The sequence below is a fragment of the Pocillopora damicornis genome, chromosome 5 (assembly GCF_964200805.1).
Source record: "Pocillopora damicornis chromosome 5, jaPocDami1.2, whole genome shotgun sequence".
Lineage (NCBI taxonomy): Eukaryota > Metazoa > Cnidaria > Anthozoa > Scleractinia > Pocilloporidae > Pocillopora > Pocillopora damicornis.
The window spans coordinates 15,651,356-15,678,919 of record NC_142674.1 but is presented as its reverse complement, the minus strand read 5'-3'; the positions used below and the strand labels follow the sequence as shown (position 1 = coordinate 15,678,919).

The following is a 27,564-nucleotide window of genomic DNA, read 5'->3' as shown; positions in this document are numbered from 1 at the left end:
CAATTTAGAACCCTATTGATTTGGTTTCTTCAAAACAAAAGCAAAATGCATGCCTACCTTTTGCGAAGTAGAGTTGGACAAAGGAGTTTATACATTCTAAGGTTGATGTTATAGATGAAAAGAGAAAAAAGAAATGGAGTTTTTCATATTATTAATTTGTAAGAAATTTTAAATAGCGTTTTATAACCAAGAGTGAGTTTGAGTGAGGTTGAATAAACAAATAATACTAAGTCCTGATAAAATAAAAACCTATTAAAGAAATTGATGAAAAGCCGTATTCTTGTTTCGGGATAAAATCGGAAGTAACTTTCACCAGTTTTTACTTATTTTTTTTCTTTATAGCTTTAAACTGCGTAGCTGAGTAAGATGTTAAAATTCGATCTTGGATGCGTAATAGGTTGTTGTTGCTTGGCGCGTATTATTCTCATTGGGGGAAATTCGTTTAATTTTTACAGATGGGGGTGTAAATTTTTCTTCTTTAATAAACGAATGACAAAAGAAAATGCAATGAAAATGCTCTCCAAATTTCGAATCCAAGAAATCCGTCAATTAGCATTTCCAATACTTTGCATCTTGGTTTCATATCGCCGTGAAGAATACGGAATGTTCTAAATTTTCACTTTGAATCACTCGGTTATATCCCTGCCAGCTTTCTTTTATAAGTTGCAAGAGAAGCTTGCAAAGTTATCAGCGGAGCTACTTTAAAACATTTGAAAGGTGCCGTTTTTTAATCAATTTTGTCACGGATGCTTTTTCTCTCGTGACCATGGTAAATGTATTTGCTGAAAAACATCCAACCAACCGGTAGGTCCTCCCAAATGAAATACTTTTCAGCAGAGTAAAGTTGCCGAGTAACAACAGAAGGACTGGTGCCGAGTAATTTTGTTGTCAGTTAAATGATAATCGTTATACTAGTTAAAGTGCCATTTTTTTTTTAATCGGACTGTACTCCAAATTGTGTTCGTTTTTTAAACCCATGCTAAGTATCCTTTAAGTATTCTTTTCGAAATAAATGATTTATGTGTGGATAAAAAATAAATAAATAAATAAAAAAAAATAAAACTTGGTAAGCCGGGATTCAGCGTATATTCATCGTGAATAAAGTACGGCATAAGAGATAATGATGACGAGTTTAAAATAATACAATGTAAAATCTGAAACCAAGAATTTCGCCCTCTATGCCCAGTTGTTCACAGGGCGGATAACGCTATCCAACGGGAAAATCGCTTTTCAAGGGATAAACAGGCTAGGCTGTTCATCGAATAGAGATTTATTCAATGGGGGCCTGGTAAAAAAGCTCATGTTGTGCTTCGTTTCAGCGGTCGCCCCTCCAATGGATATGATAAACTTCAGCGGAAATCTGGCACTAGTCTTGTCGAGGGAAGTAAAGCAAAATGGCGGAATACAAGGGTGCTGCAAAGGAAGGTGCAAGGGCCATGGCCCTGATGAAAAGGCGAGAAAAAATGAAAGCCGACATTGAAGCCGCGAAAAACAAGATATCTGAGGTAATCATCGTGTCATTTGCTCAAGGAAAATTTACTTCCCTACCCACCGATCTTTGAATCATAAATCTGTAAAAGAAAACGTGTGGTAATGTTAAGGTTGTTGGTTTTTTATCGTAGAAACACAAGATCGCCGACATCAGCAACAAATTTTCTACTCATTATGATGTGGTAGAGCAGCAACTAAAATCAAGCACTATCGGTACGTGAAAATCATTTCAGTACCTGATTTGGTTGGACCTGTGTTAGCCTGTGGTTGACGGGTTATTAAACAATTAGATTGAGAGCTCCAGATTTTTCACACAGAATCGAGCACTAATGAGCTAATATTGGCCAAAAATTATGAATGTAGTAGTCGCTTAAAATTTCATTGCTAGACAAGCTTATTTTTGCTTTTAATTTTGGTTGTTTTGCTGCTCACGGGCACTCAGCACAATAACACGAAGTATAGCTAATTAGATTGCAGTATTTATGACTATTACATTTATATTTATGAAGACTAGAATCAGAAATGAGTTATGGAGGCTCTAATTTCTTTATCCATAACTGCAGTTCAACTATAAAGGTCACCTTATCACAGTAACAAAAGCCACCATCTCAATTTTTCTTTTTTTACCTTTTTAGCAGAAGCAGACCAATGACACATTAGGAAGGCATCCATCGCTGAAAACATGATATTTTTTCAAACAAATGTTTTAAAAACTTCTGAGTGTGAAAAACGTTATTGTTTTAATGCAGAGTACAGTAAACTATAACACTTGGCAACAAATGATGCAATCACTTAGCTTATCCTTAAGCCTTTACACCCTAACATCAGTATGCATATTCTCCGTACTGTTCTCAATACATTTCATAAGGTGCTGACAAGGAGAACTTGTTAATCAATCAAGAGCTTCGTTGGTGATCATTTCCTTTTTGCTAGTGACTTTGATGTTTGATTCAGGGGTGATATTGTAAGAAGAAATTAGATGCTAGTCACTCTTAGGGTTAACCCTTTAACTCTCATGAGTGACAAAGACATAATTTCTCCTTACACTATCAATACAATATCAACCAGACAAGTGATGAGAATAAAGAAAACTAACAATATGGGGATAACTAGTTGATCCAATACTCAATTCTCTGAACTAACATTATAAGAATTGTATGGTTGACAGTAAGGAGAATTGCAAATTTGATCTGGGAGTTAAATTGTTAAGGGGTAAATAGATGTTTTTTTTTTTTAAATTATTATTATTATTATTTTCAAGGATTGGTGACCCTGGATCAAATGAGAGCCAAGCAAGAGGATCTTGTTCGAGAACATGAAAAGCAGCTGGCTGCAAAGCTTAAATCAGATGAAACTGAAAGGTTTGTTCAAATGCAATTCATGTACTTTCATCATTTATTGTAAATAATTTATCAACTCATTGATTGGTCATTAATGATGTGATTATTTATTAAGGGTATAACTTGATAAAGAAATTTGCCAAAATTTCTTGAATGTGATACATTTATATATGTATTTGGATTTATAAAAAATGAAAAAAAAAATGTATTATGAGATCTTTCAAACCTGATGAAAAAAAAAAAATTGGTCTGTAAGTTGCAATAAAGTGCAGACTTTAAATTCAGTTATCTATCAACTAAACTTTGAAATTCTCTGGAAATGCATCAGATATGCAATTATTTAATCTTCTTTCCTACAAATGAATTCGATCATTGTTTCCCCCTCCATGCAGTGAATCCTCGAAAAAGAAACAGAAAAAAATAAAACTGAAACAAACCTCCGCGTTGTCATTTAACCTTGATGAGGATGAAGGAGGTGAAGACAGTGATGATCAACATGGTATTATTCAATTTCTTTCTTCTAAATTTATGTTGTACAAATTGTGGAGCACTTAACTTGGCTAAACATGGAGGAAAATTTGCAATTCTGGTTTTTGAGGTCAGAATTCAATTCCTGATCCCATATGTTGTATTGTCTTTTGGGCCTTAAATCCTATAAGTGATGAAAATGTAACTTCTCCTAAGAATATCCATGCATAATCCAGCATACAGGTAATGAGAATAATAGTCCATTTTGCAGCTGTGTGCTTGGTTGCCAAGCCTTTGAACAGGAGTGAGGTTAAGGTTGACCTTTTTAGGATACAAACCTTGCTGCTTTTCAAATGCAAATTACTTTGTTATCATGCTGACTAGATACTGCTCTCTATCACAACCAGGTCACCTTCAGCCGCACTCTAAATCAAAGGCTTGGCAGCTGAGAACTCAACTGTAAAATGGCCTATTAGCCCTTGAACTCCCATAAGTGACCAAGACAGAATTTCTCCTTACGATACCAATACAATATCAAGCAGACAAGTAATGAGAAAAAGAAAAATATCAATTAGAGCATTTGTAGTTGATCCAATACCAAATTCTCAAAACTAACATCACAAGAACTGTATGGCAGACAGTAAGGAGAATTACTCATGAGATCTTGGGAGTTAAAGGGTTAAGCTTAGAAGTTGTTATCTTGACTTAACACCACCAAAAGACTAATTTACAAGGCAATGCGTAGCAGATAAGAATGGAAATGACAATCCAGCTTGAAGTAGAAAAAAGCCTGTCAGAAACTGTACAGAATGTGAGAGGTGGAAGAGGGGAATGGGCTTAAAAAAGAAGGGTAAAGACTGCAATAATATTATCATGATGACCTGCTCCTGGTTGGCTTGTTAGTATAGTTGGTAGAGCACTGCACCAGTATCTCAGAGGTTGTGGGTTTTAATCCCATACAGGCCTGAATTTTTTTTTTTTTCTTTAAGCCATATTTTCACTGTTGCTTAAGAAGTGTTCATTACTGTGAAGATTGCTTTCATATCAGATTCCATTTCCTATGCTGCATTTCACATATATAAATTTCATATTACTGGTAACCTTGAATGTAAGGATGTGTGAATTCTAATATTTTTCAAACAGTTGTCCCACTGAAAAAGAAAAAGCTTGGGAAAAATCCTGATGTGGACACGTCATTTTTGCCAGACAGGGATAGAGAGGTACGTTAATATGTGAACAAGGAGTTAGTAGTAGCAGATGGAGCAAAAACAACTGCCTGCCCAAGGTCACATAACCCATTTTCAGGCCCTGAAGTACAGATGTATGAGGAAAACATGTACCATTCATCTTGCTTCTTACCACCACTGGAAAATAACACATTATGTAGAATGTATAATGTTGGTTACAAATGGACACTGCATTGTGTAATTAATAAATAAATTTTGGGAATTCTTTTGAGACAGGAGATGGAAAGATTAGAGAGGGAAAAGATCAGACAAGAATGGGTAGAAAAACAAGAGAAGATTAAGAGTGAGAACTGAAAAAGAGATTTTTTTTTGTTCTGTTTTGTTTTGTTTTGTTTTTTGCAAAGTAACATTTAACAAATATATTCCATGTTGTTGTGCCTCTGTTCAGTAAAAGATAACAAAAAATGTAAAAATGTGGTGAGAACAAAAAAAGGGACACACAAGTCACTAATGCTCTAACCATATATTTTTGTCTTCTGTGATCTACATTTTGTATTACTGGACAGACCTAAGGCAACGTGAAACCTATTTGTTTTATATGGTAAAGCAGAGTCATCTATGTGTTTGTCCTCCAATGAATGATTAGTAAGAACCAATCAAATTTCTTTTATAATTTAGCTGATAATGGACATGAAAAAATTACACACTTCTGATTGGCTGAAAATGAGTGCATTCTCATGTAACATGAGTGCAAAGTTGTAGCACAATTGTAAGTTACAAATACGGTACACATGCTTTAAAAAATTATGTCTGTCTTGATTTACTGCAATGTTTTTCATGTACATTATTAACAAGTAATAACTTGATTTCTCTCTCAAGTTGGTGTGATAGGCACTTATAAATTTTCAAAGACTGCAAATTGCACTCTTCCTTAGGGCTTGAGCAATTTTGTTGTCTTTAAAAAAATTGCTTGTGCTTATTTGCATCAAATTGCACTCAAAAACATGTTATTACCTAAGTTTATCTTATGATTTTATATACTCAACAAACCAGCTTGTGCAGTTAACCCTTTAACTCCCAGAAGTGATTAAAATGGAACTTCTCCCTATAATATCCACACATTATCCTGCAAACAGGTATTGAGAAAACTCCAACTTATAAGGTAGAAGTGGTTATCTTGATCTAATACTGAATTCTCATAACTGATTTACAAGGAAACGTGTATCAGCCACAGGGAAGCATTAACAATCAGATCTTGGGCGTTGAAGGGTTAAGAACACTTCTAAAATGTCACTCTTGCCTGTAAATTGTCAAATACACTGGCATTCATGTGCACATGTTATGGAAAGGTTAATTGAGTTTTTTTAGTAAATGAGTTATAGTGATTTGACAAAAGATATATTTAGTTGTGGACAGAAAGGGAGGTCTGTTTCTACACATGTCTGCACTGTGTATTCAAGATTTTAAAATTCTAGTCTAATTTCTTTCTGATTGACAGTCTGTCTAGTGCATCTGATCAAGAATAACTTTTGTACAGATGTGTCAGAAAACAGATTAAAAAATCATGTAAAATACTGACGAATGCTAGTTTATCGTTAGGTGTTAAGCATTCTAGGAATACATGTAGCTACCATTGTTCCCAGTTCATGAGAATTGACTCGTAACCTTGTGTCTAAAAAGGGAAGATAATGGCTGCATAAAAAAATAAAAAACAATTCCTAGTTTTATGTTTGGATTTTCGCCAAATCTCCATTCATGTTTATAAAATTTTTGCTTTTGTCATTTTAGATGAAGACGTGGAAATCACTTACAGTTACTGGGATGGATCTGGTCATAGGAGAACAATAAAGGTGAGGTTCAAATGAACTGAACTCCAGATAGGAATATGAATACGTCTAAAATAAATAAATAAAATAACTCTCTCTTTGTTTCCATCACAGATGAAGAAAGGCAACACAATCTCTCAGTTCCTTCAAAAATGCGTCGAACAATTGCGCAAAGATTTTACTGAGTTTAGGTAAGTCTATGAAACTTGGAGAGCATGGATCACCATTTGGGATTCACAGCTTATTACTCAACAAACACTGAGTCCTTTTCTTTTTTTCATAATTAGTGAGGAGTGTACTCTCTCCAAACCCTTAAACTCCCACTAGTGATTAACAACGACGACAACAGTTTATTTCTACTACTGTCAACAACTAAAAGAATTTACAAGAATATGATTATAAATAAATAAATAAACAGTACATACAGTAGTGGAACACCCAAAATAACTTGAAGGCTAAACTAGTTGGGTTAACATGAAACTTCTCCCAAAAATACCCTTACATTACCCAGCAAACATGTAATGAGAATACTTATCAGGTAGGAGTAATTGTTGTCTTGATCTAAAACCAATTTCTCATAACTGATTTACAAGGAAACGTGTAGCAGCTGGATGGGAGAATTAACAATTAGGTCTTGGCAGTTAAAAGGTCAAGTTTGCAGTCCTTCAGGGCTCCAAGCTAATTTTTTTCAAAGGCACTATTTGGCGACATAGAATCATAGAAATGCAGAGGTTTCAGGAAAAGCTGGTTACAAGCAGTCTGCTGCCACCTAAAATACCTCTTACCGCCGTCTGTTCAGGAGCTTTTTTTTCTTTGGGTATCGCTTTACGACGCCTTTTCCAGAAACAGCCGGCTATTACACCATCGGCAGCCGCCTATAACAACAAGAGTATTGAAACTCCTATAAATTGTCGCCGGCCATAAAGTTTTAGTTGAAAGGAAACAAAAAACAACTACAACAACAACAACAAAAAAAGCAAAACAAACCCAAAAACAAGGGAAGAAAGGAAGGATAAAGGATATTTTGTACAAAACTCCAGAACGATGTAGAAAAATTTTTGTCCCTCTTTGACCATCAGAGGTCACCAAGTTGGCGATTCTCACAGCAATTTTTTTTTTTGGTGGTTTTTCCTTGTTTTTTATTTCTTCTTACCATGGCAGCCAAAACAGTCACAGCGTGGACTTTTGTGAAACTTACCTATCATAGCCTTTATTTTTTTTCTCTTTTTACAGGGCTGTGACTACTGAAAACTTAATGTACATTAAGGAAGATCTTATTATACCTCATGTGAGTACCATTCGTGGAAAAGATTCACATAGTAAAAAGTGGATCCAAAAAAAAAAAATTAAGATAACTGAATATTAAGCGATACTGAAGGAGAGCTTTTTAAACGGAATAACTTCGGAAAGTCATTTCTACGGAATTATAAATTGCAGTGATGTATAAATTTTATTACTTCTTTACATCCTAACATCAGTAAGCAAGTTCTCTATACTGCAATCTATACATTTCCTGAGGTACTGACAAGGAGAATTTGTTTATCTTTTCATGTATTTTCTTGCCCTTAACTTGTGATTCAGGGATAAATTAGATGCTAGTCACTCTTAGTGGTCAAGGGGTTGAGACCATTTCCTGTTCATGATCTCCCCAATTAGGATTGTAAGTGGATAGCAGTGAATTTGGAGATCTGACAAACTTCTGGAGGGTTACGTGTAACAGAAAATGGTTCTCCGGCAACTCGAAAACCTAACCTTCTTGTATTTTCATATTGCAGCATTACTCTTTCTATGATTTCATTGTGAACAAGGCTCGCGGTAAAAGCGGACCGTTATTTAGTTTTGATGTCCATGAAGATGTTAGAGTGATTAGCGACGCATCCGTGGAGAAAGACGAGGTGAGTTATTTGCACATCACTGTCTGATTCAGGATGGATGTGTGAGTTTGGATTACTTTTTCAGTGCGATTTTGAGCGCTTTCGTAGTCCGTGACCAATCGCTCTCTCACCGAGGCCTGTGGTAGAGAAACGCGGACCAGCTGACGAAGGCTATCGCAGAGAAGGGGATGCAAATATCAATTCAAACTATACACGTCTTGAACTCCGCGTTGTTGACATATGGCAGACGTATGTGATCGCAAGTGTGGGTTTCTTCACAATCAGAGAGTTTTTGTGACAAACCCGATCGTACATGTACGGACGCCCCCGTCTCTGATTTCCATTTTATTTTATTTACTTTTCCTCCCTACAGTCACATGCTGGGAAAGTTGTTCTCCGTTCATGGTACGAGAGGAATAAACATATTTTCCCTGCCAGCAGATGGGAGCCGTATGATCCAGAAAAGAAATGGGACAAATATACGGTATCCTCCTTTTTTTTTTCTTTTTTTTTTCTTTTCATTCTTATTCTCTTTAACGTGATGTGCTGTATTTATATTTGTTTGTCTCTTTACAATGCAGTATTTCTTATTATCTTGTAGTATGTGTTAAATTCGTTATTGTACCTTTTAATTCTTGTTGCTGGTCAGCTTTATTGAGGCAGTAAGGCAGAATAGCGTTTTTACATCATCACTTAGAAATAGAAATAGGAAAGAGAGATGACATAGGAAGATAAAACGTAGAGGGTTACTTAAAAAAGAAATTATAGTTTTAGCACAAATTTGAATAATCGTATAATTTGTCTGTTTTTTTTATTAATTGTCCAACAGATCTCTGATAAATCCAAGCCTTCATAACAAGGAGATTAACACAGTATCCGACGAACTCCTGGGAAGTTATAAGCTTCGTCATTCATATCTTTGTCACTGTATAAATAAACTTCGCCATGATAATTTTGAGTTTAGTTGCGCGTTTATCTGTCGGCTTGTTCCCCAATAACTTAGCGAGAGATTCTTTTTACTTATTTTTTTCCTATTATTATTCTTATTATTTTTTACTTTGTTCATTGTCAGATGCTGTAAGAAATTGAGGGATTTTTAGCCAAACAAATTAAACTATGACGAAAATTTGATTCAAATGTGTCTCACTCGGTGTAGTGGTAACCCAACTCGTAAGCATTGTGAACCCATGAAATATAGCGCGGAAAAAAAAATATAAAAAAATAAAAAATATATAGTACAGTAAACCTTGATATATGTTCTTCACATTTATCAAAACAGGAATTGTGTGCGCGTTGGTTTATTTTGAAGGCACGGCCGTTGTTGTTGTGACTGTAATCTTAGGCCGTCATGGCGTCATGGCTTCTGCCAGCTATCGGTTTTCTCAATATTCCTATAGGTCCTTTTGTTTTTCGTTTCAGCTTATGGATGGATCATATCTTCTTCTTGAGAACAGTTTATTGACTTTATGATAAAGGACTGTCGAGTAAGACGTTCTTACAAAAGCTTATTCAAAACTGAGCTTTCGATTTTATTTAAAAAAAAATATCGATCGAGGAAATTCATCCCAGGAAATTGCAGGTGAAACTGGAGTAAATTATGTTATTTCACCTTTCACGAGGTGTCTTTTTGACCTTTCACCGGCAACGGACAGAATTGGATAAACCTGCCGAAAATTAGATTTGTAGAACAGTAATACAGAAATGGATAAGTCAATGGTGTCCCTAGAAATTCTGAATTGTGTTCTGCCGTATGCTTTTCTCGCATTGCGACGTGGCCAATCCTCGACACGAGCTCAGATGGACAACACTATCATTTTTTTGTCTTTTTTGTTGCCTATTTTCTTCCCTAATGGCGCGTCCTTCAGTTCACTTACTGCTATAAGCGAGTAATGTTGATATATCAGTGCAGAGTTGCACGAATCTGTAAGTCAAAGTGCAGTTAAACTGAATAATGCTTGCGACGTGATTGTTTCATTTATGTAAATCACGAAGTGTTGGCTGAGAAAGCTGCTACTAGGATTTCTTTCTGATTCGATTCGCGGGAAAGAATCCGTCTATTGCAATCTTTAGATTCTAGTTTGTGAAAAAGGGCAAAAAAAAAAAAGAGATGAACAATTATTATGATAGTATATTCATTATTGAAAAAGAAACAAAAATTCATTAAAAGTTTCAAAGAGCAAGGAAAATGTGAATCCATAATCCAGTGTGTTCAATTATTTCAGTAGTATTCTGTACATAACTTTTGACGCCCATGGAGTGTAAAGTTTGATGAAAACCTTCCGATGTAGCAGTGAAGGTAAAAGAATGACTTAGATGTTGCTGATCACGTTACAAGTTCGACAAGTAAGCAAGATGGTGGGCTATATTTTGAATAAACATGCCAACTTTTCTTGAAGCTGCCGGCCGGTTTGAATCTTCATTCGGAAGATGCAACGGTAGGACGAACTCGCCGATGCCCAATTCTTTGTCTTCTCAGAATTACATCTCTGAGTTTAAGCAGACAGGTCAGCTTCTTCCCTTCGCATACATAGCAAGAAACTATCAGGTAATCAATCACGGGCCAAGGGGCTGGGATCACTACAATGTTTGAGGGTATGGTATGATTTTCTGACGTTCGACGTAAAATTTCTTACATCGCTGTCAGTTACCCTCCCATTGAGTTCTTTCAAATCACGCATATGCAAAATGTCATTAGCAATTGCTGCATTGTAAAACGAAGGATTGTCCCGTAGTCTTTGTAAGGTAGTTGTTCCGCTCTTCGCTCTCAATATCTTCTCTAAAATCAAGAATCAAAAGTTGGGATTTAAATTCAAGTCCAATTCTTTTAGTTGGGTTCCTTTGCAATATGTGAATCGCTCGCCACAACGAAAATAACTCATTTCTTTCCCTCGTCATCGACAGGGGAATATTTTCGTATCTCCCCTCTGGAACCGCTTCTTTATCGTACCAGTTTCTCTCAGTATCTAAAACTCTGTACAAAATCAAGATTTTACAAAAATTTCTCTTCGGTAGAAAACTCTTTGAAGCTTGACACCTGACCGAAATGCCACGGTTTATCATGAAAAAACTAGCGAACCAATCTGGCTTAATGCTGGCGCCCGGATTCTACCGATATGGCAAACTCGCGTCACCAAATCGTTCTTACCCCACAAACTACGTCTCGGTCAACTCCATAAAATTTTTCCGGCCAATTAATCCCCTTAAAATAGCGAGCGAGGATCCTCTCACTATTTCCGAGCGCCCTCTTGACGTCCAATTAATCTTTCTCTACGCTTAGAAATCCACGTCGCAGGTTCATTCTGACGACACTAGTGGTCTTTCGTGAAATTTTTTATCTAAAATCTTGTCTGAGTTTCGCAATTAATTTGGGGTTGTTACAGGTCAAGCTTTTCTCAGAACTAACCTGTCTGTAATCAATTCTTAGAACCCAGACATCCGCCGCGGCATTTTATTTTCTTTTTAAGTTTTGATTTGAAAACCCTCTCTTCCAGCTACCTCAAAATGTATTGTGCACGTGAACCCATGAAATGTAGCGCGTGATTAGCTCCAGTACAGGCCAAGGCATATAAGATTGGCCCATCATATCTCTTTACCAAGCAGTTTGACCTCTCTTTCTTAATCTGGTTTCGAAACAGACAGTGGTAGGGTACTTTAAAAAAAATCGATGGATATATATCCATGATTTTTTTTTTCCTTAGGAATCATTTCAACCCAATGAGAGAACATAAACTGCTTATATTTTCCTGCTTCAGCCGTAAGGCATAAAAATCAGTGGACAATTTCTGACCGGTATTCTTAAAAAGAATTAACCTTAAAAAAATTTCTGTCAAACGTTACAGATATAAACTAACCGGTAGCCGTAAAATTGCCAACATTTAAACTTTTAGTCGTAAAAAACGTCACCCCATTGCGACTCTATGCATTGCCTATGCCATTTCCTAAACTGGTGTTCTTGTGAAGTCACTGGCGATGAAAAAAACCCGCCCTTGGACAAGGGAACTCGTCGAAACAATACAGAAGCGAGAGAAGGAAAGGACAAAATAAACCAAAAGAAAAAATAATTATTTTTTCCCCTACATTGCCAAGTAAAACTTCGTGGAAAACTCCTCATAATAAATGCAGGTTTAGTGTATCACTGCCTTTTTTTTTTCCTCTCAGACGTTTAATGAGTGGAAGCAAATGCATTTTGTTTCGGCTACAATACTCAGCATGTACCACACATAGTCAGTTTGCTAACATCCAACAAGAAATCTGACATCTAACAATGCCCAACTTTGATTAACTTAGAGCATCGTAACTTACCTAAATGCATTCAAAACCGTTTTGCCGAAAATATAACTGATATCACTGATTGAATCTTGGCAACGAAAATAACAAGAGAAAAACATGTTTGTTAAAAAATGGCTTTATCAGCCTCGGGGCACATTTATTAACGTCAGTAATATTTGAATTTATTTTCGTCCGCTGTCCCTGGAACGATATTTTAAATTCTAATTCATATGATAAATTATGAATGTAGCTATTCAAGATTCCCTCGTGCACTTTAATTTTTGCGGAAAGGTCCATTTACGGTACACTTGCGACGCGTTCCTCTTACACGTGCAGGATTTCTGGATTAAGTGTAGTCTTCGATGTTCATGTTTTACCTAAGCACTGAAAACGCGTTGATCACTCTTTCAGAGGATAACATTTTGAGTAACACGCTATTAAAAATTTTCTAGACAGGTGTTCTTGTTAAGTCGTAGACAATGAAAGAAGTCCGCCCTAAAATTTCTCGAAAATTCTAGCTATCAACATTTGAACAAAGGAACCCGTTGAGAAAACGGAAAAGGGAAAAAAAAAAATATATATATATATATATATATGTTTGCATCAACAGTGCCAAGTCCAACGTTAAGAAACTTTTCATGTGGAATAAATGTGGGTTAACACTTCAGCGTTCAACAAACTGCCTGCTTGGATTTATTTAATTTCACGTTTTCACTACAAGATCAGTTTTTTCACCCCCTTTCCGTTAATATTTTTCTGGTTAGTTCCAAAGCACATTTGAATAACGTAAACAAAACCCTTGAATCGATTGCTTTGAAGAAAGCGCGCGCGAGATCTTGCACGCGTTACTTTGACAAACTGTTTTCCTATTGGTTAATTTTTGGGTGACGTAAATGCCTTCGTGAACAAAACAGAAACAACTCGCGCGTAACAGCAAAGTTATGGAAGGGCTTGCGGTGTCAACCGTGGCCTTTTTCTCCGCCAATATTAGCATCATTTAAGCGATTTCGATGGCAGGATCCACGTTAGAAGAAGGAGCTCAGAGACACCAGAAAGTTTACAGCTTTTTGAAGCGTGTACTGCCGCAAGATCGCTATGAAGGTATTCGAGTGATCGAACCATGCGTTGTTGTTGCAGATGGTTTTAAGAAGACTTTTCAGTTCGCTGTTCTCGGCGACGAAATGCTTTACATAACTGAAAATCCTCCGAGGACTTCCAAAGATATCAGACTACGTGTGGATTTAGCTTGCGTTACATCTGTAGAGCTGGTGAGTCCTACTAAAACTACCATTTGACAAACCGTCATCATCGTTAAGGACCGGCTTTGTTAGGTACATGTAACCGGAATATTTCTCCCGCTAATTCTTTGGAGGTGTCGGCAGTGTAAAGCTCATTTGCTACACCAGGATTAGATAAATATGAATTTCTTCCGGAGATCTCCTGTATATCTTACCCGATATCGCGAAAACAGGCACAGAAATGTATTCAGTCAACAAAAGAGCGATTCGTAAAAATCTTAATGGTGTTGAAGTTCAAGCGATCGACCTAATTTTGATTTCGCTGTTAGGTGTAATGTTAAAAAGTACCTTTTGACAAATGAATTTAAATAATAATTGATGTTCTCAAATCGGCCAAGGTTAAAGCGCACATATTTACGACTTCATTCTGTGTTGAAATATCAGCTTTAAATGATTGATGATCCACAATTATTGTAAAATCATAATTAACACAGTGTGCACATTTCGCTGATTGTTTAAATCTCCAAACCTCCTGGGACATTTAGTCAAAATAGTTTAGCATGAGGTCTTTCGTATAATTTCTAGAATAAAAATTCATTATTTTATGGTAATAGTTTCCTGTCTCAGTTCGTGCCATATTTCTTGTCAAAACAAACAATTCTCGAGCTCTCACGGACTTTGATGGGTGATCCTTAGGGCCTATTTACACGGTACGACTTTGTCGCATGCGACAAGCTTACGACAGGCTTACGACACGAATTGTTTCGTGTAAATCAAACCTACAACTCGCTTACGACTCTTAAGTCATGTCGTTGGCCTGTCGTAAGCTTGTCGCATGCGACAAAGTCGTGCCGTGTAAATAGGCCTTTAGACGATTAAGGGATTCGGCAAGGGGGCTGGACTCTATTGTAGGTCCAGGCTGTGGGTGGGTCATTTTGTTAGGTCTGGGTCTTTCATTGGCCAGATGCATCCAGAATTGGATTTTTTTTTTCCAATTTCTCAAGCGATGATTGAAGATCATGAGATATAAACAATGCCTATGTATAATTTTAAATAAAAAAGAAATTGTATCATGAGCTATTTGGAATAAATGATGAAAGAACACTGTACTTGAACTTGTTTGTCAGGAAACAGGTTTTTCCAGGAGTAAAATGAAGATTATTCTTCAATGCAAAATTGGTTTTCTTTCAGATCCATGATGTTGCAGAATTTCTTGGGGGAGATTTAAAGACCAAGAACCAGCACATTCTGTTAGTTTATAAAAAGATTTTTAAGCAAACAGCATCAAGCCAAGCAGTAGCAATTCCTTCAAGTGAAAACAATTCAGCATTGAAGTTAGCTCTCCAATCTTCTTCCATTCTCAGCACATCTCCAGTGTTGAGAGTAGATTCAACACCACAAGTGGGAGATAATCTTAAATCTAAAACATCAATGGGACGTGTGGAAAGTCAGCCAATCACGACACAACATCTTTCAGTACAGACAAACAAACTTCATTTAAGTGCTTCAGATCCTGATCTGCGACATCCAAGGCATGAACACAGCAAATTATATTCAGGGTCAACTAATAATATTGGTGCTGTTTCTGCATCACCCCGAAATACACGACCTCTTCCACCGCCTCCTCCAGGTCATGAATCAGTGATCACGCAGTCAAGCTCAGGTGCAAGACTGAGATCAGGAAATGTTGGTCAGCAGCGAAGAAAGAAAATGACAGCTTCACAGCAGAAGAAACCTAGCAATGACTATGATGAGTTGAATTGTAGCTCCAGCAGTAGTGAACTTGAGATTTCATATCAGTGTACATCAAACAATTTTAACAGACAAAAGTCAGTGGATTCTAGTGGTCAAAACAGGGCATGCTCCCCCTATGGAAGGAGTCGTTATGGTAGTGACAGTAATGGTTCCATGGACAGTGGGGGAGAATTGGACTATTATTCTGATGATGAGAGCAATGATTCCTCTAGCAACAACTTTGAATTGATGGAAATGGATTTATATATCCTTTCTGAAAAATCACCAATGTACATGCATCTTAAAAGCACATGGAACAACTGCATTTTGGTAAGTTTTTTTTTCCCTTTTAGTAAGCTATGCGGGCATGTATTGTGTGTATTTACAACTACATGGGCTATCAATGTAGGTACTGATGAACAAAATCAAGAAATTTCCTGGTGATTGACAATTTACTGTTTCCTAACCATCCCAGATTTTGCTGACATACCTGGAGATCAACAGATGTCTGTACCACATTCTTTTGCATGTTTTTTTTTTTTTTTTTTAATTGTGACTCAGGGCTAGTCTGCAGCTAAGCTACCAAAGGACTGATTGCAATGAATGAATTGGGAAGCATAAAATATTATTAGTGAGTATTTGCTTCATTACTCACTAAATACTTCACATGTTTTGATACCTTGTGGAGTGACATTTTCCGTCCCTTCTGATTCATCACGACTCAAATCAAGCAGATCTACTGCTACCGCTCGTTATGCAATAAATTTCGCAAAGTGATGCAACATGTGTGAGTTTAAAGTGATAGCCTTTTTCATTATGCAAATTTCTGTTGTCAACTCATAGCTTTTTCAAAGCTAAAAGTTCTTTATTTTACACAACAATGTAATACAAAGAAAACTTACAGCACTGAAGAACAAAGACACAGGAGTTGCACATTTTTTTCTAAGTGCAAAAAAAAATTGCAAATGTGCATTTGACTATCTTGCATCTGAGCGTATGAAGTTTGTCTGTGCAGTTAACACATATGTGAGTGGTACTGTAAAACTATTGCCAACTTCTCCAACAATGAAAACTGAAGTTTCCAAATATCGTGATCGATCCCTGATCAAATCTGGGAGATGTTTGACTTTCCCAGACAGTCAGTATCTGTACCATATCAAGTTTTCATTTGTTTGAAAATTCGCAACAGTTGGGAAACAGTTAAAACGCCAATAGGCCATTTTACAGTTATGTACTTAGTTGCCAGGCCTTTGATTTGGAGTGAGGCTGAAGGTGACCTTGTTGTGATAGAGACCTGTATCTAGTTACCATGATAACAAAGTAATTTGCATTTGAAAAGCAGCAAGGTTTGTATCATCATAAGGTCACCCCCAGCCTCATTCCTGTTCAAAGGCTTGGCAACCAAGCACACAACTGTAAAATGGACTATTGTCTGGGATTTATCCTACATACAAAAACCAGGTTTAAGCAGAGATAATTCTAAAGTGCTCAGTCAGATCAGTATAGTTTGAGCTACTGGGCATATTAGCCAACTTCATGTGAAAGAGCCACAAGAAATTGGTTCTTCATATGCACTGTATTAAGGTTTACTGTAAGTTTGAAAGTAAGAGGCAATTAAGAGATTGAGGACCACCAGGTTATTGTGGAGCCAAGTATAGCATCAGTTTTGTCAGGTTTTGTGCAAGTGTTGGGACTTCAATTTAATGTCCTAGAGATTATTAAAAGGTTACGCGAACCTTCAAGCATATTGAACTGAACATAGTTCTGGTTCTTAGTCATCTACTGGTAAACCTGCTTTTAGTAAATTTTCTATTTCATTCCCCTCCAAACTGGGAAATGAATGCTTTTTAAATTTCTTTGAGAGATGTGGAATACTCGGGGGATTTTTCATCAGGGATTTAAATAAAATGAGGTGAAAGTAGCCATTTAAAAATTGCACACATATCTGTGGTTTTGGTTGGCTAAAGGCTTAATGTTGACAGCTCTGTGTTTGTCAGCTTTAATGAGTGGACAGAACTTGTGAATCTTGTTGTTGAAACTTACATGTAAGTCCACATGATGAAATATTTCTACATTTAACTTTAATACAAGTGATACTCTCTTATTACGTCATCAATTTTGACCCTTTACAACCTAACATCAGTATGCATTTTCTCCATACTGTTCTCTGTACATTTCCAAAGGTGTTGGTAAGGAGAAATTAATTTAAATCTAGCATTTCTGTAGTTGGTGATCAGCTAGTGATGTTAATGCCTGGTTCAGTGGGTTAAATTGTATGGAGAAATTAGATGCTAGTCACTCATAGGGGCCATGAATTTGTCACTTGATTGCTTCCCTCTGTCTAGAAATCTACACTCCATCATGGTCGAAGGAGTTCCACGCCAACATCACCAACTGGATTTAACAAAGTTGACAAGTGAGTACAGCTTGTATTACTGTCTGTCAATAATTATCTAAAGTTCAAATTGTGGGGACAGAAGGTTTGTCAAATACTGTATTTCCTTATAAAAGCACCCAGGTGCTGCTTTAAAATTTTGGCTAAAAGGAAGTGGGGTAGGGGTACTTATCAGAAGAAGGGTTCTTAATCAATGCCTGCATTCTTCATGCTTGGGTCTCAAATCTGAGCTGAAGAAACTTGGTCAGAAACTTTCATTAGAGACCTCGAACTTGGTTAGTAAGAGGTACATGTATTTACTGTCAATAAATGATAAAAACATCTGGCTGGAATACCCTGTGACCTTAATAGAAAATATTTCATAAGTTCTGTGTTAGCATGTGTTACGCTGCAAGCTAAAAATAGCTACATGTAATAATTGAGGCTTATAACAATGTGGTGAAAGTTTAATTTTGCACAAAAATTTTGATTCACATTTTCATTTTAGTTCACAGTTGTTGCACTTGTTTAATCAGCTGAAGACAGAAATCCTTCAGTCTCATATCATGGAGAAGACATTTATCCTTGTTCAGGAACTTTTGACCGCAGCAGAAAAGAGTTTCAACTTAAAAAAATACTTCTGGAAGGTAGGTTTCAATGATGAAAGTGTTTTTTTCCAATTTTGACTTTGTTGTCTGTTAGTATAAATAATAACATGATTTCGAGTGCAATTTAGTGTTAATAAGCACAAGTAAATTTTTATAAAGGCAACAAAATTGCATAAGCCAGTAGGGTAAGTGCAATTTTTAGTATACCGAATTGCAAGAAAAATCATGCTATTACCTGTCAATAACTTACATGAAAAAATATCGCAGAAAAGCAAAACAGACGAAATTTTGAAAGCATGCGCGCTATTGGTAAATTGTGCTCGTGCTACAACTTTGCACTTGTGTTACAACTTTGCATTCGTTTTACATGAGAATGCACTCGTTTTCAGCCAATCAAAAGCGTGGAATTTTTTTCATGTACATTATTAGTAGTATAAGAAGGCACTATGGTATGCAATCAATCAGAGGAGTATCTTGTACCACAAAGTACAAATGAACCTATCGTATGACTGGATTGGCATCCAAAATGGCGATTTGATATAACGCAATTTCATTGTCGCGTATTTCTACCACGTGTCACATACATTTGTAATCGTCTTCTCTGTTTGGCGTTCGCAGCATAATGTCCCCTTTTGCCACTTCTGTTTTACGAAATCTGATCTGCATTATTGCCGCCGAGTATTGAATGCGTTACAACTTTTAGTCACCAGATCTCTTTTTGTTCATGGTGAGTCAACTTCAGCGGTATATGCCGCAATCCCGCAGCCAATCTTCATCATCACGAAAGAAAGGAAGCAACAGAGAGGATGAGCTTGAGTAAGTGTTTTTATCATATGACCGTATATCATCGTATTTGACCCTCTTTCGTGACGCCGGAACCTCGCTGTGCTTGGTCGGTTAGTCATGACCTTAAACTAAATATTTTCCCATCCGGGTTCTCCCACTCAGTCACTTATAACAAAGGATGAACTTTATTAACGGATATTTTTTTTTTCCGGTGAATTATTGCGCTTTGTACTCACGGTTTATTCTAGTCAAAGAGGGCCCAGTGGACCTAAGTTTTTAGTTTCAGGGGGCTACTTTGTAAGAAAGAGGCTCCAATATAGGATAGCTAAAAAAATGTATATATATGTATAATCATATCTACACATACAGTTTAGACAGCTGCAAAACGATAAGGGCAGTTGAGATTTTAAAAGCTAGCAATTTTGAAGTGAGTTTTATATACATGTAGTAACCATTATATTGATCTTGCCGTCGGTTATTCCTGCGAATACTTTCCATCCAAAACGAACAAAAAAAAGGAAATACTGCGTGAAAAGAGTACTTATCCTTGGACACAATTAATTACGCCCCATTTGACGCTGTGAGGTAAATTAGATGCGGCAATTTTTCTTGACTTGCTGAAATCATGCAACTCCGCTCTCTGGAATAAACCTTGTGTACGTCCTGGTTTGGATACAATTTTCTTGTTCATTTACAGCTTTGTTGTGGTGTTATTGCAGACATTTGTATGTCTGTTTCGTGAGACAGACATTCTTTCTACACGACTGATGGTCATCAAAGCTCACAAGTAAGTTGTTGATGCTGCGGCATCTGAAGTGTAAGTGACTGCTGTATAACGACGTTTATGGTCCATCAAATATTTTTGCTCACGCGTGATTGGTTTAGGGGCATCCTCTGAAAGAATATTCCCCAGCAAAATTGGGTGATATGCGAGAGTATTACCCAAGTGATATTCCCCAATTTCAAACCTTACATCCACTACGGATGAGAGAGGATTTTGCGGTTGTTACAGAAGAAGGTAAATATTTTCTGGTTGTTAAAGTTGTACCAGAGAACACCCAAAAGAAAACATCCCTCCCCTGCATGCAGTAGGCTGTTCCTAAACGCTTTTTCACGCGCGTGAAGGATGGTAAACACGATAGCCTCTAGTTTGCGCGAAAATATGCCTTTATATTCGTCTTTGGACATTATTTGTTCCTCGACGCTCACGGTTCGCATCTCGGAACTGCGAGTGACCCTGGATAAATATCCGTGCATATTTGCGCGCCAAATAGGGGCTATTGTTTATTTAATGAAATAATCCAAAACAGCTTCCATGTTGGCGTTCGTCTTTTCAGTAGAAGATCACAGACGACAACCAAATTTTGGTGAGAACAAAAAAAGTTGCAAGCTACTGCACATACCCACGGCAATATGGAATCTATTCGTGTATAATTCTACTTTTCAAATAATTAGAATAGGTAGTAACAAGATTTCTCGTACAATTTGGTGTTGGTAAGCACGAGTAAATCGAGTTAATTTTTCAAAAAAGCAAAATTGCGCGAGCCCGTAGGGTGAATGTAATTTGTAGTCTTTGAAAATGTATAAGGCTTACATACAGCAATTTGCACGAGTAATTATGTTGTCGATTATTAATAACCGACATGAAAAACGCATCACAGAAAATCAAGACGGACGAAATTTTGGCAACGCGCACTATTTGATATTTTCACTAGTTTTACATTTTTTCAATCGTGTTACAACTTCGTACTCGTGTTACCCAAGAAATTCACTCGTTTTCAGCTAATCTGAAATATGATGCCTTTTGTGACTACAGCCGAGTGTGTTTGAAATGTTAATACCACATTTTGACGTCATCTGTACATGTATTACTGTACAGACCCACAGCAAAATGAAATGTTTGTTACAAAGAAGCCAAAAATTGTCAGTGGTGACGTCATCTAGGCGTTTATCCTCCTATAGATCAGAAGTACAGTTGAAAGAACCAGCCAAAATATACGCGTACTTTTGTTTTGCATTATTAAATAAATCTCATGTGATCTGTGGATGTATAGTAATCAAGCAAAGAAATGATCCACACAGATGAACTGCAATTTTACCAATTGAAGAAAAAAGTATATCTTAGTGTGTCAAAGTAGGATTTCTACACATATGTAACGGCTTTGTTTATAGTCAGACACTAACTCAGCGGGAGTGCTTTCTTTATATAGGGGACAAGCCATAAAGGAGCTTCTGAAATGCATTGTCCTTCATCCTCTAACCACATCACAGCAACCAGCTGGCATCTCTCCTGCAGCTCAGCTGTTGTTGTCAGGAGCTGATAGGAACATGTTTACAGTGGGAGATAGGGAAAAAGAGGTAGGATTTTTGTCTTCAAATGCCTTTACCAGGGTGTACTACTGCTGAAGCGCGTCCTGGTGACTTGTGACCTGAGTGGTAATAAAGTGTTAAAGAAAATCAGAACATAGTATGGCATTACTGCTCCCTCGATTCGACCACCCAATCTAAAAGAGCTCCTTATTAGAAATTAAGAGAAATTCTTTCTCGGGTTCCATTGACAGTGATGTTCTGTGTAGACTCTTCCTGGGTTTTCAATAGAAGGTGGGACCTCCACATACACAAGTGTCAGTACCTGCCTACTTTCGCATGGAACATAAAGGAATCTACGCTCAGTGTTTAGTTTTTGCCAGAAAATTCTCGTTAGGATGCCCAGTCATGAAACCCCTGCTTGTATAAATAATGTATACTTTCCGTTGCTTTTTAGACTGACAAATTATTGAAAGAGGTTCTGGACAATGCTACTTCGCTTCTGTTTGAGCTGATGTGTGCTGTTCGCCAGGTTGGGCTTGCATATCATATTTTGTTGATTTGGCGAAACGTCGTTTATCATTTTTTTTTTGCTTCTTACTTGAAGCTCAGAAAACGCGAGCGGTCAAGTCGAGATTAGTTATAGTCCTTCATCTGATTGGTTGAGAGACTGATGCGAGTTGTCTGATTGGTTGAGAGACTGATGCGAGTTGTCTGATTGGTTGAGAGACTGATGCGAGTTGTCTGATTGGTTGAGAGACTGATGCGAGTTGTCTTGACCAGAGCGCAGTAAAGCATCACCAGAGAAAGCCTGGATTACTTTCGACATTCTACTGAAAATTTTCCTTAACCTTTTACAGTATGCATATTCTCCATACGGCTCTCTATACATTTCCTAAGATGCTAACAAAGAGAATTTGTTTATTAATCAACAGCGTCTTTCGTTTGTGATCATTACCTTTATTCTCATGACCTTAACGTGTGATTCAGGGGTGATGTGGGGAGAAATTTGATGCTAGTAACTCTTAGGGTTTAATGGGTAACATGGGCAGTGGCTAGTAACTGGATTGAGAGTGTATCATTAACTTTTTAAATGTTGATGTTTGTTTGTTTGTTTTGTTTCTGTCTTTTTCAGGCCAACTGCTTTTCAGTAGAAGACAATGTTCTAAACATTTATTGGCTCATGAAGATTGTGGAAACCCAAAAACAAACTGTAAGTATTTCACAAGGTCTTACAAAAAAATTACTTTTACATATGAAGTGGTCAGATGATTCGATAATTCTATTTGGATTCGATAATTCTATTTGTTTTTGTTATGCATGAGCTCTTTATTTCAAATTTGCAGAAAAAATTATATGCAGCAAAGATTGCCCAAGCATCATCAGTGGTTTTTTCATACAAACTGAAATAAACTTGACATAATCATTAACCAAATATTTTAAAGTTAATTCAAGTGCAATTTGTTTCAAGATGGGTGGCCACACTTCCCTAATCTCGTGCCGATTGCATTCAGAACGTGCAAAAATCAGTTTTCCCTCTTTTCAGTCTGTCATTGGGGATGGCATCGCGTGCAGCACCTGCTGTTCCAAACTTTAATCCTGTAGTCATTTCATGGACAAGAATCGTTTCAACTTAAGCTTGCGAGCAGGCGTCCATAATGAGCACTGCAAGACGCTATTTTATTTCCGCTTCCGGTAGGGTTTCAGCCAAGTCGGGGGGAGATTTGCCGGGGGTCTGGTACTAGTTATCAATGCCAGACCCCATTCAGACCTGTAATCGGCCCGCATTGCTCAAGGTCATTGTTTCCCGCCCATGCGCATGCTTGTTATGGGGGCCTGCTCGTAAGTTATTTTAACTAAATTTTTGTGCCGGTTGGAAAAGTTGAATCACCAAGCAAACCTAACACGGTATGTTTCCAAACAGAACACGACTAAACACAACTGAAAGTCCGTATAAAACACGACCAAGGCCGATTTTATTGAACAATTAGATTATGAACTCGAATTTTCCGTCGCCTGATTGTCGAGAGATTGTTCCAGTCTTCCAAATCTTATAAGTTAAAACGAGACAGTTTTGTGTTATTTTTCTTTTAATTTTAATTTAGTGTACAAGTGCATATTGTATGCTAGGAGCGAGTAGGTTCAATTAGCCAATCAGAAGGCAGAACTAGCGATGGAACGCTAGTGGGTTTTTACCAACAGTTGTTGATTAGTGTGTATCTTAATCCCCCAGAAAATTTTACATCCTAATATCAGTCTGCATATTCTCCATAAACTTCTCTATACATTTCCCATGGTATTGATAAGGAGAATTTATTTAGCAATCAAGCGCTTCTGTAGTCGGTGATCTTTTCATTTATTTTCATGACCTTTATATTTGATTCAGCTGTGACAATGTAAGGAAAATGAGTTGTTAGTCACCGAGGGATAAAGAGTTGAGGAATCTTAAAAGCGGCCTACCCGACGACAACGGCAGCGGGTCGCAATCAAAGTTTGATATTTTTTGCTTCTCTTTTCAGACATGTTTTGTGCAAAGGGTCATGGAACGGCTAACGTCATTAGTATTATCTTCCGGTCGATATCTGTCTCCCGCTGATGCTGTTCTTCTTTATCGACAACTTTACGTTCTTAAAAACTTTCTCGAATATGGTACAGTGGTTGCGAATCAAATCCGAGTTGGATACGCAGAAGAATTTAGGTATGATATTTAGTGTAATGAACAACGAGTAGTTTCTTCTTTTCAGTGAAGTCCGTCGCGCCAGTGGAAAAAAAAAATAGAAAAAAAAGAAAAAAAGAAATCCTCAAGAAAGAGAATTGGCGCGCGAAACTCTGGATGTTTTTTTTTTTTCTACTTGCGGGACAGACTTCGTCAAAAAGCAGGGACTTGTAGTCTGTTAGTGCAGTTGGTTCTACTTTTGATTTCTTCTCCAGCAAGTTTTCTTAGGATATTTTTGTTGAAAGGCCTTTTTTTTTTTTTTTTTGGAGTATTTAGCATAAATAGCCGACGGTTTACGTAATATCTTTCCGTTAAAGGTTATTCTTCTTTAAAAAAAAAACGTTATCGAACTTTTCTTTTTTTTTTTTAGGTTTTCTTGCATGTTCCCCACCAATATGTGTTTTGAAAATACAGTAAAAAAAGATGGGTTACCATACCTGTTTAAGAGATATAATGAGCCAAACGTACCCCATTTATGCCTGTCCCTGGCACTAATCACGCGCGTCATTTCATCGGTCACGGTAAATTTTGCTGCTGCTGAAAAGCAAGGGTTTTAGAGTAATACTTGAAAATAGCTGGATAGGTAGAAACTCTAAAGCATATGGAGTAATTTGATGAATAATTTGTGGAATAATCGCGCAATTTTGAACCACATCGACTCAAAAAGTTCCTTAAGTTGTTGCTTTTAAGGTCCTAATTTTTCTATTTAAAGGGGATAATTTACACGCCAAATTTATGTAATAAAAATAATGGGTCACCGTGCTCATTCAAGAGCTTAAGACCATCTTATCTTTTTTCTTAGTGCATTAACTGAAGAACGACAACGTGTCCTCGGGATGCGCGCGCGATTATTTGGCTGACTACGAGATTTTTATGCGCAGTAAGGATGCGCAACGCAAAACTGAGGAATCATATTTACTGGTCATGCAATTGCAATATTTAATGGCTTAAGGTTAACAATTGGTTCAAAAGTCAGCGTACGTTCATCGAGAAACTCTTACGCATCCTTCGTGCTCTCTAAACTTCACAAGTGCCTTATATCTCGATGAACGCACGCTGACGTATGAACCAATTGCTTTATAACATTTTCGACCCGATGGATTTGTTTGCTGACGTCATGAGCGTGCACATAGGAAATATGAAGCACGCTCGCGCAATTGAATTTGACTAGACAAATTTACTAGCTATGTTATAATACGCGTTATAAGATAACCAAAGGGGTATATAACTTTCAAGAGCGTACAGAAGAGGGAAGGGGAATTATCATAGGGTTTTGTCGGAGAGGACCTAACAGAACGGGAGGTATCAAAAACTCACTTCATTGTCTTTGGTTGAAAAATAACCGTAAAAAACTAGATAAAAATTGAACCTGAAACAAAACAAAACAAACCAAAGTTATGCAGGCTGTTAAATGAATTAATGAGTGGTGATCAGGTGGCGCAAAGGACAAGGCATAACAGAGAGGGGAATCTTCAAATCCCTTATGAATTTTTGCCATAATAATTTTTTTTTATCTTGTCTTTTAAATGTTGCAGATATTACATTAGAAAGCCAGTGGTAAAGAAGAAACTTTCCACCAAGTTTCCCTTGACAAGTCCCACAATAGAACTACTGGAGAAAGTCACGGAGTTTGTGTTAAAGCAGCCATCACTAAGATGACAGTCAAAACACTTCTCGTTCTCTTTACCAAATCTAGTTTATAGGTATCACTTTGAATTCCCTTCCCCCTTGTTACCAGAACAAGACGTCATATTATTTAAAATAGGTCATTCTTAACAGTTATTTGTATTTAAAATTATTGAATTCTTCTTCTTCTTCTGTCGAAACATGCATTTATTTAAAGCTGTTGAATTTTTGATGCCGAAAGTTTTTCAAAATCCTGTTCGACCATGCCTCTTCGTCCCCGAACTTTACAGTCACCATGGCGGGCCAAGAAACCATGAAAAACAAACAAACAATTATTCAATATAGCGAATGCTCTACATAGAATTTTAGTCTTTGTGAATTCTGTCCTCTACATGAAATGTCCGCAGACTTTCGCGCTAAGTTGGCGCGAAGCATATGAAATTTGATGAAGAAACCCTAACTAAGAAAAAAAAAGAGAATAAAACAACAATTTTGAAATGTCTAATAGTTGCTGCGATTGTTTTCGTTTACAAGCGCTTTTCAACGGCGAAAACCTTTAGGTTTATATTACGTCAAGACGTAGACAACCTTTTGTTTCCAGGGATAAAAAAGGTGTTTGTCGAAATGAAATCACGAGGAAAACAGTTAAAACTGTAAGGAAAAATAATGGGGGTCTCAACTTCACCTGCTTGTTACACATCTACCAACCGGCCGTACTCAGTGAGCTCATGATGTAGATCACCGTATTGCCGCGCTGAAGGTCAAGGGTTCAAGTCCCAGACTGGACCAACACGCTCAGGGTCTTAAAATAACTAATGAAAATTTTGGTGCCTTTGCTATGACACCTGCAAAAAGGTTAGAGATATGGTCTTCTCGGACGAGGATGATAAACCACAGGTCCCGTCTTCTGCGTCTTCTCCGTAGTGATTAGCAGGAGACGTTAAAGAACTCACGCGATTCAAGCAAAGAGTAGGGAACGCAGTTCCCGTTGTTGTGGTCTGGCCTTGATCAGGAAGTTGATGAGGGCATCTTCCAAAATTTTCGTAACAATCTGTCAACTGCAGTCAGGCCAAATTCTTCCGTAAAGTGTCGTAAAGCGCCTTGAGCCATGGATATGGCGCTAAAGGAGTCCTCCATTATTATTATCATTATCAAAACCTCGGGATATTTTGAGTTTTTGGGGGTCACTGAAAGCTTACGGGAGAACACACACTGAAACTAAGAGGCAAGAATCAATCAAAATGGAAATGCAATGGTTTAGGGATGAAGAAGACACGGACTGCTGAACGACGTGAGAATCTCACTTACAGCTCTTTGCATCAGCTGTCATTCAAGGGTTCTGTTCACAAGCATTTTTTGCATGGAAAATATTAATTCATTTCTTGAATACTTCGAAATACTTGATCCACCGATGGCAGAAACCTCGTAGAGTCTTCTTTCCTTGTTTCTTTTTTCTTCTTATTTTCTATTTAATTTGTTTTGTTATTCAGCGATTAAAACTGCCTTACACACCACTTCAGCCACAAAAAAAAAAAGAAAAAAAAACGCACAAGGAAGGATTGTCTTCCATGCAACCGATTTGGGAAGTTCACATACGGACGGTCTTTTGGTTAGTGTCAAATAATGGCCACATTAAAGTTCGTAGCAATCAAGATGATCCAGATGGTCGTATATCCGATAGTGGTGATCTTAATTGTTCGAATTGTTATCGTTCGTTTGC

General features: G+C 37.2%; 2 protein-coding genes across 3 annotated transcripts; both read left to right on the top strand.

The window, feature by feature from the left end:
* Positions 1 to 322: 322 nt before the first annotated feature.
* LOC113672850 (protein FAM50A) lies at positions 323 to 9,323 on the top strand. Of its 2 annotated transcripts, none has more exons than XM_089207876.1 (12): positions 323 to 1,505; positions 1,623 to 1,704; positions 2,753 to 2,852; positions 3,224 to 3,327; positions 4,440 to 4,519; positions 4,763 to 4,829; positions 6,275 to 6,336; positions 6,427 to 6,503; positions 7,546 to 7,600; positions 8,088 to 8,207; positions 8,560 to 8,670; positions 9,016 to 9,323. In XM_089207876.1, exons 1-12 carry the CDS (start codon positions 1,395 to 1,397, stop codon positions 9,040 to 9,042), a joined length of 996 nt encoding a protein of 331 aa, XP_089064002.1. In that variant the 5' UTR covers positions 323 to 1,394; the 3' UTR covers positions 9,043 to 9,323. The 2 variants fall into 2 exon arrangements, with proteins under 2 accessions (XP_089064002.1, XP_027044999.2); XM_027189198.2 differs by having other exon boundaries at positions 3,224 to 3,330; positions 4,443 to 4,519.
* A 4,033-nt stretch (positions 9,324 to 13,356) lies between these two features.
* LOC113672849 (uncharacterized protein C12orf56) lies at positions 13,357 to 26,346 on the top strand. The gene is made up of 11 exons (XM_027189197.2): positions 13,357 to 13,723; positions 14,885 to 15,757; positions 17,773 to 17,843; positions 18,310 to 18,448; positions 19,113 to 19,225; positions 19,893 to 19,982; positions 21,406 to 21,553; positions 21,960 to 22,034; positions 22,638 to 22,715; positions 24,022 to 24,200; positions 25,754 to 26,346. Exons 1-11 carry the CDS (start codon positions 13,466 to 13,468, stop codon positions 25,875 to 25,877), a joined length of 2,148 nt encoding a protein of 715 aa, XP_027044998.2. The 5' UTR covers positions 13,357 to 13,465; the 3' UTR covers positions 25,878 to 26,346.
* Positions 26,347 to 27,564: the final 1,218 nt, after the last annotated feature.